Raw genomic sequence first — 15,233 nt, 5'->3', positions numbered from 1 at the left:
AAAAATATAAAGATAGAATAAAAAGTTAGATTCTTTTACTAATATAGAAAATCTAGTTAGATTATAAGAGTGAGATATTTATAAAGAGAGAAAAAATATATTAATATAAAAAAATCTAGAAAATAATAACTATAAAAGAGCTTTAAATAAAAATAAATTATAATATTAATTTCCCCTAAACTATAAATAGAGCTAATTATATATATTCTAGTTCCTAAGAACTTTATTAGCTGTAACCCTAAACTATCCTTTGGTTCAACACAAACTAATGATAGGCTCTTCGTCCAAGGCTTGATCCGTCGCTTGTGGCTTTCCTTGACACCGCTATGATACCTCCTAGTGATGGTTTTGACGAGTTGCCACTCTCTATTTTTGCATATGGTCTCTCTACGCCAAACACACTTATTGAGGAATTTGTAGCTGATCTTCAAGACCAGCCGGTTGACAGCCTGGTGCGCTTGTTCCCTGCGGCCTTATCGGCCGAGGGCAGTGGTGGGGGTGTTATCTACCACCAAAGCTTTCATCGCGTCGCGATCTTCATGCATCTTGATGACTGGGGCTACGGGTTTCCAGTTGAGGATCATCCAGACGTTTGGAACCCACTAGAGACACTGCTCTCTCACTGGATCGACCTTATTCATATCGGAAAAGTTGTGGCTTCGCCTCATCAAGAGCCAGCTCTATTCGACTTCGAGAAGCTCGGGCCCTGGGAGTGGCGACCCTATAGCGAAGCCCAGGTTACTACTTGTGTCGACGCGTGGGATCGGCTGTGTCAGGCCATCGAGGCGCGCATCTCGCAGCTGTCAAACCCACCATCACTGATCAGCCCCATTTCCGGGACTGATGCGGACAATCCAGAGCCGCTGGTCGCGTCAACCGTCCTGGACGCCGCTTCGGTGCCCGATCCTTCCTTTGCGTGTTCGTTTCTGACGCACGCGAGACGGCCTTGGTTCCACTACATCGCTCCGGGCCTTCTTTTGCCCCCAGCTGACTCGTCTGGGTTTGTGGCAGCACAGCCGTTCACCGTATTGCCCCTTTCCCAGTACACCGTACCGCCAGTGTGCCTTTTCCCCGCCGACAGCGGAGACCAGCGTCCTGTCTAGCTCACGAGAACAACAAGTCCATTTTTATTGGCGGACTTCTATTCAAGGTCCACCGACACGCACACACCGTCTCGCGTCTCTGCAGGACTGTATACTGCGGCAGTGGAGAGAAACGGTCTTGACACGGCCGAGGAGGGATTTCAGCTGTTGCTCCCGTTCACCTTCAATGCTGGTCGGGGCAGGAGCGTAGGTGCACGAAGAAGCGATGGGGGGCTTGTTGATAGGGAAAGCGTTGCAGACCTCTTTCAGCATGGATTCAAGCCTTTTGGTGGTGACCACTACCGCCCTCAGCGGCTGGAGCGTTTGTTGGATTGCTGGCGCAAGCTGGTTGAAGAAGGCGTCTGGTCTGTTGGGCCGGAAGGGGTAGAAGGTACTATCAATACCTTCAGAGATGCTGAGTCGGATCGTTGGGAGGATTATTATATCCCTCTCACATTGTAGATAATCTCAGTACCATGCCACCTTCAGCCTGGAGACGGTTTCTTCGCTCTATTCTGCGGGATACACAAGATGTTCAAAGAAATCTAATTTCGAACTCTACCTGTCTTTTTACCGAAGCATGATTAAATTCTGGCTATGAAATATCCAAGAAGCGACAGCTTGGCCAATCCGCTAGCTTAGGATCACATTCCGATGAACGTCGAGAAGTTCTCTGTTGAAGATGATCAGTGCTGCTGACCAGGTACTTGGAACCTTTGCACAGCTGTCGTTTGCGGCATCGAGAATAGTTTGCTCACCGAATGTCGAGCCGCGTTTCTGTGGGTAGAAAGAAGTACCAGATATGTAGCTGGCGATGCGATTTAGGGCGATATAGTCTTGATACATCGTCCTCCTCACTGCTCTACACACCACGTGGCATTCGTTGCTCGCTATATCTTACCATACTAGATCATCTAGTATGCGCGCTGCTTTTTGGTCTAGTTGGTTGTTCCAACATATAGCGTCCAGTCTCCCCCAGATCGGTCGAAAAGGCTCGAGGTTTTATCAAACACTGCGATGAATCCAGGATCTTCGGTGTGCTGGCGGGAATGGCGACTTAGCGTTTCATCTCCAGTCGTGATTAAGCATCACGAAGGCCCTTCATTATCTTACATTCGAACTTCAGTAGAGCAAATAGCACTCCAGAGTATGAAAGGTCATCAAAGCATTCATGAAACTCTTTTTTCCTTGATGCAGCGGGTTATTCTTGACAGAAGGTTCTGTTCCTTGCGCGCAATTTCTCATAGGCAGTCGACGCTAGGCGATCGAGCAACGAACCATCTGGTATTTCTTTGGAATCACACCATGAAGTAATATACTCGACGTCTAGTCATCCGGTGAGTAGATTTCAATCAAAGTATGAGGCGGAAAACACGAGTTTTCAAGGTAGCCTGAAGTAGGCCAATGGCAAGGGCGTGAAACCAGATATTGTCTCGTCTCTCAGACAGTTCGCTGTACTCGGTGTTTGGCTTAGACAGCGACATGTAAGCTTTATCGAACGACATTAGACAGAGTATCCGTATCTTGTTATCCCGCATAGGGTATCCTTAGGGTTATGATGATGATGATGATGATGATGACAACCTCCTTTTGTATGAAGAGGTGGCTTTCGAGTGGAAGTTGCTTACGCCCTCCCTCATTCATTATTGAAGATGGAATACCCGATCAAGTGGCATGTAAGATATCGATCTTGTTATACCACCTACTAATATAATTGCTAGACACCTACCCAGCAGATTGCTCTTGCCCTACTAAACCTCTTTGAACCAAATATCATCAATACTATTTAGAGTTCCGACGTTCGTAATCAGGACAGACGACTGCTCCATCTTTATTGTGCCATCGCAATATTCTGCAATAAAGCGCTGCTGGGAAGCGCTGGATTCTGTGCCTACGTCACTTGATCCTGATTGGGAACTTTATGACAGTTTCTGAGTCTCAAGACTGGAGACAAACCTACGCTAGAACGTAGTCGATTGTATTAGGTGCATGGCATATATTGGCTTGGCCCCATTATGAAGATCACATCAGGCCCTCCCAGTGCATGGGGGCGAGCGACTTGCGGATGGAGATGACAGGCTAACGTATGACGAAGCAAAAAGCAAAGTGTTCAATAGATGCAGACTTTCCGTCTGCAGTTCAACGCAAGCAAGTACTGCATTATTTTCGTATTAGTTTGTTGATCGTTGGGTTTAGTTGAGCTAAATGCAGGTGGGTACGAAAAAAGAAAAGAAATCAGATATACATCCTCGGAAGGCACGTTGTATTCATTGAAATAGGCATTCGAGTCGGCCTTATAGTGTGTTTTTGAATCAGAAGAAGGCAGATTTGAAACAGCTAAAATGCATACTCGTCCTACACCATCAATTTTTCTATCCATAGCTTGAACACATATTTACTCTTTACTCAACAGCGTGGCATTTTTCAACTCCATGAGCAACATTTCGATATATGTCCAGTTGCAAAATGTTTTCGTCCATTGCATACAACCGACTGCCCAAAGATGAGCAGCAGGGACTGGCGGAGGAGCAAGATGTGACAGATACTGGATCTACTGTCGGAGTAAGACAGATGTTCCTAAATGCCTCGTTTTTCGTTGTCATCTTGCTAGCCTCAAACTTGACTACTTAGTCCGTATCCAAGAGACTATCAACAACAAGTAATGGTTCTGGCAAAACGTCTCTTGATATTCCAACTTTATTTGGTATGAGAAAAAAAAAAGTTGACAGACGCAACAACTTTCTCTTTGACTAATGCCTTATATTTTTAATAGCCAGCTTGCAGCAAACAGTGACAGTAGCGCTTCATGGACATGATCCGTACACTGATCGCAATGATACATTTCGTGACGAGCTGTGGCGGTCCATCAACATCGATGAGGGTATGATCGCACTCCCGGACGAAATCGCTGTTGAGAAGGGTCTGCCTTTGGCGCAAAGATTTCCGTGGGATCACGGCAAAGGCGTCTATCTCCTTCATGGCTACCATAATCTACACTGCGTTGTATGTTACCTCTCCAAGTAGACAACCTTCGTTCTGAAATTTAGGTGAGCTGATCATAAATCTATTTCAAGCGAGCTATATACATCGCCCTGATGGAGTACAAAAATAACTTACCCCAAACCCGCAATTTTCGGCACATAATCCACTGCCTGGACTCACTCCGTCAAGACGTTATCTGCAACGCAGATGATACTCCGCGAGTCACCACTAATGACTCTATTCCGGAGACAGGTCAGGGCCAATACCGCCAGTGTCGTAGTTGGGATGAATTGTCTGCTTGGGCAAGGCAGTATCCAGCTTGCTATCGATACATTAATGAAACACAAACTCCGCAGGAGTTTCCTCAAATACAGCGCTTTGTCTGGTGTCCGGAGGGATCAACGTATCGGGCAGAAGTTGAGAAGGTGTTTGAGGTAGATTATGAGGTATGATTTCTCGGTTGTTCTCTATTATGGTGATTTCTGTTATAGATCTATATACTTCGGAGCCCCTTGGTTCTTAACTAAGGATAATTACTGCAATGTTTCGTTTAGTTCAGTTATATCAGTATCACAATCTCTCATTCTTGCTTATAAGTTGCACCATATCCTGAGCCGTCTAGCCTAAAAACATGCAGTTCTAAACTCTTCGCACCATCCATAGTCAATCATATCAAGAACGTAAACAAACCATCAACTGTCTTTAATAGTATGCACCCGATCCATTCTCGGTGTCCTCTTCCGGATATCCATTCTCGAACGCCTCCCCTATATAAGGAACAGTCGCTCCAGGTTTTGCCGTCACTGAATCTACACCACCAAGTTATATTAGTTCATTAACTCGCATTTTCAGAAATCTATATTGATAAAAGGTTTGGGCTTTCTACCACGAGGAATTGTGAAAGCGTTGGTCACTGTAATAACCGCGAGCAAAGCATGTAGGAAGCGCATGGTTGCTTGGGCTGGATGGTGTTATATCAGAATAAGACTGGTGTAAAGTGCTGAATTCTGAAGTTCTTGAGAACTTGTAACGTTTGAGCTCTTTTGAGGGGTTGGGCAGTTTAGGAGGGACAATATGTGAAATGGATTGTCGTAGGACTCTTGACTTTGCTATCAGGGAAGTCGTGGAATAATCAAACCCTATATAATCTCGTCGCTAGGTAAATTACAAAACATGAGAGGCCAGTGAGTGTCCTAAATAGTCAATAGGTTAGGTGTGATTAGATTCTTGTTCGGCTTGAATTGGCATGGTACACTGCTCAGGTACACCGCACGGTACCTGTATAATCACGTACTGTATCACTTTGTATGGATTGGTTTGGTTTGGTTCTTAGACGTAGTAAGAGTAAATGATCAATCATGGCCGAGTTCGCAAGCTGAGATCTACGAAAAAAATTGCACGTACCAGTATTGTTGTTCATAGAACCAGCTGTATCTAACTTTGGACGCCTAATCGATTGATGGTGATTGTACTGGAATGCCAGGAGATTTCGTTTTTTTTTATGCATATGGGGCGGAAAATGCCGGAGAGAATGCGGATTGATCGACAATGTTGCGCGCGTGGTGTCTATATGCGAAGTCACCGAAGTGACTGTATTGCATTGGACATGTATTTACCGAATTCAAGCATTTGACACAACATATAAACCTGGCTGATCTAAAATAGATCTAAATACTTATACAGGCTACGAAGATCCCGATTCTGAAAGGTACTGCTGCACAGTAGCCCAATAAGGTGAGTCCTTCGGGCAGTGCTGCCACTCTTCAATCGTCTGGTAACCTGGTTCGTCCGGCTCATGACCTTGGAAACACGCGGAGTTCATAGTCACAAACTCTTCTAGATGACCCCAATCTCTACATTTTCGTGTTTGTACCTGCAGCTGTGGATCATCATTGGGCTGATTTCCAACCGCAATAGGCGTATCATCAGCAGCACACAAAACATCGGCGCGCAAAGAGTCCAGACAGTGGAGGACATGGTTGAAATCATATCGTAGATCTTCTTGATTTTGAAGTTGGCGTAGGTAAATGTAAATCACTCGCTGAAAGAATAAGTCATGTTAACTAAAGATGTTGTCCGAGAAGGCGCCACTTAACGTACCAGGCAATACAGACCATGGAAGGCGTTAACAAGATAGACAGACCTGGTTTCGTCCCATGGAAAAGCCTCTGATGACTTGAGATTCAGCTGGTTCTTGTCCAAAGCCACAAAGCCTCGGCTGGTATCGAGGCTCCACCATAATGCATCTCTTTGAGTCTGGTTTGCAGACGAGCCGAATCCACTCGGGGGCGCAACAGGGACGTCTATCACCGGATATAATTGTTCTAGAAAACTCTTTAGTGCTCACCAGGAGGAATCTTTAGCAAGTCAGGAATGCGTTGCATGCACTCACCACATGTAGACCAATCATGCATGGATGACATATGCCACGCAATGATGTATGCACTTTGAATAATATTCACAGCACAAGACATTACAAGCAGTACCAGTAGTATGGACCTCACTTTTAAACAAGTCCGTTCTCTTAGGTTGAAATGGTGCCGAGCCTCGTGCAAGGTAGGTCGATGTTCCGATTCGTCTTCCCCTCCAGACTGTAGTAGCCTATCTCTTTCCATAGTTGCACAGCAAGAATTTTAATTGAAAGTAACCGGTTTTGCACTAGAGCAAGTCGGTCATCTTTTTGCTCATAGGAAAGCAGAGACAACGAGGCCATTTTGTATAATCTCAGTCTTTGGTGCCTTCGTACGAGGCAGTAGATAAGTTGCCCCAAAGTTAGTTGGCATTGAGAAAACTGAACCCTCAGCCACATAGTAATTCAAGCTGAATACGGACTGCATAGCCATGAATGTACATGTTGAAGATTATGCAGCCGAAAATGATGCGGTGATATGTTGTCGCAACTACTGCAGTGTGACGGGTAGATCGCCTCTTGAAGGGGGCTGTTATTGCGGACATTGTTCCACAAACACGAGCGGACAGCGCATTTCGACGATTTCGATTCGCCCTTGTAGTAAGTTATTGCGAAGGTGGGTAGCTCGAAGCTGGTGGCCTGAAAGACGACAGGCGTCCTGTACGTGGTCTAGTGACCGTTTGTGCAACCTAAGGAGTCGAATCCTCTGTTCAAGAACAAAGACCTGTGCAGGATCGTCATCCCTTGCATGCGAGCGTTGTAGGCCAAAATCATATCAATGTTTCGGCAATGAGAACAAAGAAAATCAATTTGCCCGGTGAATATATGAATCCACTTGGCTATAGGTTAAGGAACATTTTTGCAAGACTATCTATTTATCTATTAGGCCCTGAAATAGGTAAGAAAATGCCTACTTCTTCTCCGGATCAGGCTGGCTGTTATGCTGTCGCTGCCATCTTGCTAGTATTCTCGACGTTAGCTGTTAGCGGTCGATTATCCGTTCGTCGCATGAAGAGGGCGCCTATTGGAGTTGATGATATCTCTATTTCCGTGTCCTTGGTAAGTGTCAGACACTATTTTGTGTTGTCGCGGATTACTCGCAAGACCGCCAACTGATCATTCGGCTATATATAGTTGCTCGTTTGGGCACTTGCCATTATTATCATCTATGGTAAAAGAAGGCTCATCAACAATGCATGAAAAATTTTCCTGACACCTTCTATAGTCACCTCTCAAGGCACCATTGGAACACACACAATGCAAAACCCCGTAACAGGGGCAATCATAGTGACGCCGCATGAGAACCAGATTGCAGAGGTCATCAATCCTGATCCTAATCGATGTGCTAGAATTCGAGGGTCTCCGTGCTGACACTTACTGTGTAGCTTGCTTATATCTCTCAGATGATATCAATCGTGGCGTACGGCGCTCTAAAACTGAGTGTTCTGTTCCTCTTCAGACGGATCTTCATCGGGCCCCTTTTCTCAAAAGTATCACTTTTGGCGTTGGTTATCGTGTCGGCCTGGACGGTTGCATTCTTCTTTGCTACTCTGTTCCAGTGTGGTACCATACCAAGTCGATTGTGGAGCAGTCCCCGTGATGTAGCTACTTACTGCTCCTCTTACAAGTACATTCAGCTTGGTCATGCTACATCCGATGTGGCTACGGATATCGTTGTGCTGACGATTCCGATGCCGATTATCTGGCGTCTTCATATGACGACGCGGCAAAAATTGGGTCTTCTTATTGTTTTCATGCTGGGATATATGTACGAATGTGAAATCGTACTCCTTGGAAATGAAGTTATTCTAACTAGTGTGGTTTTAGGTCTACGGCTGCAGCTACTGCTCGAATAGTATTTATCGCCCAAGATCTCTATGGTGAGGACCGATTTCTACATTAGTATATACCAGCCCAAGCTAATATGTCTTTGACTCTTTAGAAACCACCACAGGGGCCCGTGATTTAAGAGGTAGCCCTCAGTCCCTCTTCTTGATACGTATTTGTAAAGTACCCGTGAGCTGATAACGTACCGAATTCATTAGGCGAAGAAAGCAATGTCATGGTGTGGGGGTATATTGAGGCAAGCATTGGGGTTATTGCAGCGTGCTTGCCAACTCTACGACCTTTAATGAAGGCACGGATGCCAGAGAGTATCGTCAATAGCGCACGCTCAAAATTGTCGTTGAACTCATTACCCTCGTCACCTCCATCGCGGATGCGCCGCGTCTCAGAGGAGGAATTAGTACCAGAGTCCCAGGAGAGCTATCAGTTGTCCAAAAACGGGGGAGGGAGCGGATATTTCAGTACAACCATGAGCCACCATACTATGGCTCATGCAGAGAGTTTGGCCCAGTTCGATAATCAAGTTGAAAACAATCTGATACGCATAGGACGGGACTTTGAGATTAGTCAAGACTCTCAAGACCATTTTGGGGCTGTAGGTCGGTAACGACGGTAGTGCGGTGTGGTAGTGTTATTACTGGAGTAAAATAAGAAAAATGAGCTCAACGTATATCGTATCGCTATAATCTCAACATGGAGCGAATAGATAACCTTGTCATACCCAAGTAGATCGCCTCCAGCCCTAGCGCTATTGACTGGCTAGCTAGCACAAATTGCTCTATTTAAAAAGCAAAAAAGTTTTTGCTACGTAGTTCCAAAGCCAATTAGAAAGCTCGCCAGGCCCGCATAGTTATCTGGGCTCTTTGTTTATAAACTGCGTCCTTCCGCATTCTAAAGTTCTTCCTCTTTGTATTCCTCAGCCGCCATTTTCATTTTCATCTCTTACTATCTGTTGACTCATCTTTCACGCAAAGCTTCACACACACGGTCAGGCACACAGAGTCATTACGAAATGTCGTCTGAGAAAACATCCGCCTTCTCTGAGCCGAGCTACGCCAAGTCTGACAAGGCAAAAACCGATTATCCATGGTATTCTCCTAACATTGACAAATATCTGGTCCCAGAAGTAAGTGAAAATATAGTTCATGCCACGATTATTACATGGCTAACGCTGGTAAATTTCGTGTATAGACGCAAAAGCTGCTAGAGGAGTATAGTAAAATACCCCGGGACAAGCAGTCGGAACATGTGCATGAGATGGTAAGAGAAATCCCGCTGTCAATGACGCAGTTATGTAGAATTGTTTTTGACTTGGCCTTTTCCCCTTTTATAGCGTGACCAAGCGTGGGCTATTCGCTCCTATCCTTGCACTGGACTAGGGGTCTGGCTTGTGCCATTCATTTCAACCCTTCCAGCCTATCCCACACTTCTCGAACGTCTGAAAGGCACCTCCAACGGCGGTAGTGGTGAAAGACTGATTGATATTGGCTGTTTTCTTGGCAGCGATCTACGCCGTCTCGCATTTGACGGTGCGCCCACGGAGAATCTGTACGGAGTCGACATTGTCAGTCACTGGGACGTGGGCTTCGCTCTCTATCGTGACCAGGATACGTTCAAAGCGCATTTTATTGAAGGCGACATGCTCTCGATCAACGAAGATCCTGATGCTGGTAGTGGTGAAACCACACCCTTACAAGCCCTTTGCGGCACAGCAGACATTGTCTCAATTTCGGCAGTGCTTCACCAATGGGACTGGGAGGATCAAATAAAAGCTGCAAAAAAAGTGGCTGCTTTAACGAAAGGACCAGATGCTTTGGTAGTTGGTTATCAGATTGGAAATGTTGAAGCCAAGCAGATATGGAATAAAGCACTGCAATTGCATCATTGGAGACACACGCCAGAGTCGTTTGCAAAATTCTGGGATCAGGTTGGGGCTGAGACAGGCACGGCGTGGAAGACAGAGGGCAAATTGTTGTCCTTTGAGGAGATGGGTTGGGATCCTGAGGATAATAGGTGGATGGAGCCTGGGGATAAGGCGCTCAATTTTGTCGTTACGAGGTTGAAGTAGACGTATCAGTTAATTTTAGGCATCGGCATCTGCTAGACTCAATGATCAATAATCTCGACATGTGACTATTTGAAACCAAAGTGTTTCGACATTTGTGGATTCTTCAGACTTTTTTCCCCAAACATATCTATTGGGACTCTAGGTATCGCGCTGAGGAAACTTGATGAAAGTTACGACATTGTCTGGCCGTTGGTTGGTTTCCTAAAGCGGAAGTTAGGGCACGTCCTTCGGCTTTGCAGTTGACTCCACTACAGAAGTCTTACGACCACCTACTTCCGTTCTATACTGGAGATCCGGACAGGCCTTTTGACGTGGCGAGGGTGGGCGCCTTTCTCGTACAGGTCAAGATGAGAAAGGACTCAGTACTGTGACGGTTGAATGTACGCTTGGACTTGGCGAGGCCCAACTAGGAGCCACAACGGCAAATCCCGCCGCATCTCATGATAGAACATGGAGCCCTGAGCGGTACTGGTTTTGGGAATAGCTTCAGGCAGGGCCTAGTTAGGGAAGGGGCCTGTCACAGAGCCATACAAATATCCAGCGTACGGGGGAAGCGCGTTTTTCCTTCTCTCCTTCCTTCCTCGTCTTCAGTATTGTCTCCAGATACGCATCCTAGTGAGCAATATCAAGGACTGGCGATTACCACAGTACAATCTTCAATGAGGATTTATTCGCCGCCGAGGAACAGCCCCTTCAATTTTGGGACGGGGGCCGATCTCGCTTCCGTAGAAGTATCCTTCAGCAAAAGCCGTCAATTGCCATTCACTCAAAGAGTAACGACGAAAATCGTTTCGGTTGTATCGGCGCAATGAGAGCGACTACGCATGTCCGCGCCTTCTTCAAGGGCGCGGTAGACTTCTCAGACAGACCAATCGAAGTCAAGCATCATTGCGATAAATTACACAACGTCCGCAACTACGGAAATCAAGCGTCTGAGTAACCCGAAGCGGAAGTGGAGGAAATGGCCGTCGACCTGGCCCATAACGCTCGATGATTGAAGTCCCTATTGTGTACCAAAGACAAGCTTGTAACGGGACCTCGGTTTATGGTGCAGTAGTCTATTTCGTAGTTTTTGATAGTTCGTTAAATACCAATACATAAACAAGGATATCTTCTAATATCTTCTGACCGAAGGCCTCCGCGTAAACATTGAACGTCTTCAAAAAAGTGTTAATTGTGGAAGCTGATATCTTGTGCTGAATTACTTTGTGAGGCAGCAGAGACTTTAGAACGAAAGAAGAAAATATGATACATTCAGTCTCAATACAACATATGGTGAAATTTGGTCGTCCTCTCTGGTCTGCATACACTTGGTTGGACGAAGCCCTAAGTCCCACGTGGCCCATAGACTTCTTGATGGAACGCTTTGCAGAAGTTTCGAGCAAGATGAATTATAAGTGTCTTCACAATAGCTCGCATTAATTTGATTAAATTCTTGTAATTATACTAGTCTACCTTTGGTATGTATAGGAATAAGGCTTCTATTCGCCGTTCGTTAGTCAGGACATCTAAGTAGAGCACTCCAGAATCCGAATTACTTAACTCTGTATAGTCAGTTAGAATGTAAATGATTGATCTAATGAAGATTGGGCAAACAGCAGCCGAATTGAAAAGCTATTATATAAGATACTGGATAAACCTGCAGTCTTTGATATGCCTTAACCTAGAGTAAAAAATATAGGTATGCAATAATGCTCTCAACTTCATGATTCACACATATCCTATGGCACAGTATAGGAGCTTTTAACATCATAATCCAAGTTGAAGCCAAGACAAAAGCCATGCATAGACATCGCTTGATAGCTCTTATATTGTTTCATCCGGATCTCGACTAGGAAACATAATCATGGTAAGTAAATCAGCACTTCTAGATATGAGGATAGAGTAGACACACTGACTGCTTATTTCTTTCCGCCATTACCTGAAGTGTATGTAATGCAAAGCTTGCCCCCGCTCGACCCTGTGTGACAGAGAGCAGTAGTGTTCGGAGCGTCCTTCAAATGTCAGCCTTCGTCGTATATTTCACGGCTTTTCTTCCTCACAGGCATAATGATCAGTTTTTCAACTCGGCTTTTCAAGTTGCTATAGTGCTGTAACAGTCAACCGAAGAGTATGATATGCTTTTGGTTGTGGTTGTGGTTGTGGTAGAGGAATCCTTGAACGATGCCATGAACGTTGGAACCTTGGAAGTATTTATAGACAAGTCCTTGGTGCTATCTGCAAATAGTCATGTTGAATGCCAGTGGGTTAAGAAGATTTATTTACTCCAGAACACAATAGAATTTCCTTATCAGTGCCCTACCTAACTTCGGACAGGTCAGTAAGATTGGATGAGGTTCACTGCAGCCTCTGCCAAAAACGGACACCTGCATTAAAGATCCCTGCATAATGTCCTGCGTGGAATTTTAAGAATTTCAACATATCTTTGACCAATTGAAACGATCTTGCGACAACATCTACGATCTTTCAAGAGATCTGCGTGTATCACAAGACAACCTGATGGCTTTACCATAAACTTGTTATTCCCTAACCAATCAGCCCAACCTTAACACACTTCCTGCTAGGCCGATTATTTCGGTGACAGTAATTTACTGCATATCTGACCAGCAGAACAAAGAAATTCCATTTGTACGTATGTGGGCTGAGTCTGATCGTTTGTACTACGGTATGCAGACTGTGCCCGTGATGCGCATCAAAGTTAGATCCGTCAAAATAAAAAGATTTCAGGTAATACTTGGATATCTCATGGTGACATGCAGCTAGTCCCATCATCAAAATCTAGGCGATTTTCAACTGACGAGCTCTTAGACGAAGCCTTCATCTGCAGCTGTTCTGTGTGATTTTGCTGATAGGAATTCGCCCGTGATGGCATATCAAGCGGATTGGTGTTTTCAATCTACACCGACTCACGGTAACAGGGATCCACCGTTTGATCAAGAGTGGGAGAGCATTAAAGAAACCATCTATTGGATAGACATCGACGAGGAACGCATGAAACAGGATCTTATCAATATAATGAGGCTGATTTATCCATTTGAAAAATGGTAAGTATACTCTCCAACCAGTTGGGATAGAGTTAACATAGGTCAGGCCGAAGATGGATGATACACGACTAAAATAATGGGGATTTCGTAAGAACAAAACAGCAAAGGAAAAGGGATCTCTTTCGGAAGATTCTTCCACAACAGCTTCCCGAAGACGGTATAGGGTGAACTGTTATGGGAGGATACTTTACGCCTTCTTTGACCGTAACCTTCCTCTGAACACGGCATAAGGTATACCGCGCAGCCTTCGACACGTATCCCTTATTCCACCAACGTGTACGGCATGAGCTAAAACTAATTCATCCAAGCACGGTGAGCGTTATGTCATTGCCGAGGAGTATATGGAAGTCATGTACAAGCTGTCGGAGTCTTCTTGGCGTGACGATGCAGTTGTCTATGACCGCGAGAGGGGTATCTTTTCCGACCCAGCACGAGTGCGAGAAATCAACCACGTTGGGAGATACTACAGCGTTCCAGGTCCTCATATATGCAATCCCACTCCTCAAAGAACCCCTGTTCTATTGCAAGCTGGCACCTCCAAGGCAGGAAAAGCATTTGCCGTGAAACATGCCGAGGCCGTCTTTGTTTCCGGTCACTCACCTGAAATGCTCACCCCGAACATTGCTGACATTCGGTCAATGGCACAAAGGGAATTTCACCGTGATCCTCGGAACTTGAAGTTTCTCGCTCTCGTCTGCCCTGTAATTGGCCGAACAGAGCAAGAAGCCCATGAGAAACATCGTGAGTTCATTGGCCTTGGATCACGGGAAGGTGCCTTAGCATTGTTTGGTGGCCGGACTGGAATTGATCTCAGTAAGTATGGGGACGATGAGGAACTATGATACGTAGAAAGCAACGGAATCAGGTCCATTGTTGAGGGCTGGTCGAAGTCCTGTCCCGGGGTGGAGAAGTGGACGAAGATAACATTGGCAGAGCAAATCGTTGTTGGCGGTCTCTGTGCTACCATAGTTGGCACCGCAAAGCAAGTTGCTGATGAGTCAGAACGATGGGTGGAGGTTGCAGATTTGGATGGTTTCAGCTTTGTAAGTTAGAGATTATTTTCCTATTCCGGAGGAGGGGGAGAAGGGGGGCGTGTGTTTGTGTTTTTTCTTCCCTCTCTCTCCTTGCATTGCTGGTTTTGGTGAAATAATAACAAAAACTCAACCACTAACCACTTGACATTCAAGTCTTATGCCATCAAGCCGGGAACATATACGGAAATTGCAGAGCTGCTTCTCCCGGAGCTGCGCCGTCGAGGCCTTTTCTGGGACGATTACACCGTCAAAGGAGGAACATATCGCGAGAACTTTTACGGCATCGCAGGAGAAAACCGACTGCCCACAGATCATCCTGGAGCCAAATATCGATGGAAAACCGGGGTAGATGCAGCCGATTATAAGATTCCGGACAGCTAATTGCGACTAGCTACCAATAGACTATCGATACATGAGAGAGTCAATGACATTACAAGTAGATGTTCCCAGACAATGCAATGCAATAGGGCCAACTTGGCAAAATTTCAAGTCGCCTCCATTCTATCACGCCCTTGCCAATGTATCCGTTTCATCAACTAAACAATACTCGGAAATGTTATGGGACTTTTCTTTATCATAATCGAGCAGATCCAGCTTGAACTCTTCATATCATAATATAGCACGTTAGCATTACTATCAGACTAGTTTTTATCAGAAAAATGATCGTGGTCCCAGGAGCCATAGAGATACCGACTTGCATGCTATTACATTTTGTTGGATTGACGTAAGTTTAACAGCATACTATAGTTATATCAAAACATAATTTCG

The 15,233-nt window shown here is 45.2% G+C and overlaps 6 protein-coding genes across 6 annotated transcripts, besides 1 other annotated feature; 5 read left to right on the top strand and 1 right to left on the bottom strand.

Annotated features, from left to right (window-relative positions):
* Positions 1–275: part of a repeat region (Identified by RepeatMasker using a combination of RepBase library and repeat library created with RepeatScout) that runs on past the window's edge.
* A 51-nt stretch (positions 276–326) lies between these two features.
* Positions 327–1,544, top strand: UA08_08798 (hypothetical protein; the record flags this gene model as incomplete). The annotated part of the gene is made up of 2 exons (XM_020263702.1): positions 327–1,000; positions 1,151–1,544. 2 exons carry the CDS (start codon positions 327–329, stop codon positions 1,542–1,544), a joined length of 1,068 nt encoding a protein of 355 aa, XP_020116113.1.
* Positions 1,545–3,548: 2,004 nt separating this feature from the next.
* Positions 3,549–4,106, top strand: UA08_08797 (hypothetical protein; the record flags this gene model as incomplete). The annotated part of the gene is made up of 3 exons (XM_020263701.1): positions 3,549–3,644; positions 3,714–3,786; positions 3,856–4,106. The coding sequence occupies 3 exons, from the start codon at positions 3,549–3,551 to the stop codon at positions 4,104–4,106; spliced, it is 420 nt and encodes a 139-aa protein (XP_020116114.1).
* A 1,642-nt stretch (positions 4,107–5,748) lies between these two features.
* On the bottom strand, positions 5,749–6,478 carry UA08_08796 (hypothetical protein; the record flags this gene model as incomplete). The annotated part of the gene is made up of 3 exons (XM_020263700.1): positions 5,749–6,105; positions 6,165–6,367; positions 6,457–6,478. The coding sequence occupies 3 exons, from the start codon at positions 6,476–6,478 to the stop codon at positions 5,749–5,751; spliced, it is 582 nt and encodes a 193-aa protein (XP_020116117.1).
* Positions 6,479–7,380: 902 nt separating this feature from the next.
* UA08_08795 (hypothetical protein) lies at positions 7,381–8,926 on the top strand (the record flags this gene model as incomplete). The annotated part of the gene is made up of 4 exons (XM_020263699.1): positions 7,381–7,533; positions 7,860–8,242; positions 8,302–8,354; positions 8,520–8,926. 4 exons carry the CDS (start codon positions 7,381–7,383, stop codon positions 8,924–8,926), a joined length of 996 nt encoding a protein of 331 aa, XP_020116118.1.
* Positions 8,927–9,331: 405 nt separating this feature from the next.
* On the top strand, positions 9,332–10,387 carry UA08_08794 (hypothetical protein; the record flags this gene model as incomplete). Its single annotated transcript, XM_020263697.1, has 3 exons — positions 9,332–9,445; positions 9,511–9,579; positions 9,653–10,387. 3 exons carry the CDS (start codon positions 9,332–9,334, stop codon positions 10,385–10,387), a joined length of 918 nt encoding a protein of 305 aa, XP_020116115.1.
* Positions 10,388–13,428: 3,041 nt separating this feature from the next.
* UA08_08793 (hypothetical protein) lies at positions 13,429–14,846 on the top strand (the record flags this gene model as incomplete). The annotated part of the gene is made up of 4 exons (XM_020263696.1): positions 13,429–13,431; positions 13,740–14,244; positions 14,281–14,474; positions 14,619–14,846. 4 exons carry the CDS (start codon positions 13,429–13,431, stop codon positions 14,844–14,846), a joined length of 930 nt encoding a protein of 309 aa, XP_020116116.1.
* Between the last annotated feature and the right edge of the window lie 387 nt (positions 14,847–15,233).

This window comes from Talaromyces atroroseus, assembly GCF_001907595.1.
Source record: "Talaromyces atroroseus strain IBT 11181 chromosome Unknown scaffold_15, whole genome shotgun sequence".
NCBI classification, from domain to species: domain Eukaryota; kingdom Fungi; phylum Ascomycota; class Eurotiomycetes; order Eurotiales; family Trichocomaceae; genus Talaromyces; species Talaromyces atroroseus.
Note: the sequence above shows the minus strand (reverse complement) of the source record. Positions and strands in the feature narration are given on the sequence as shown.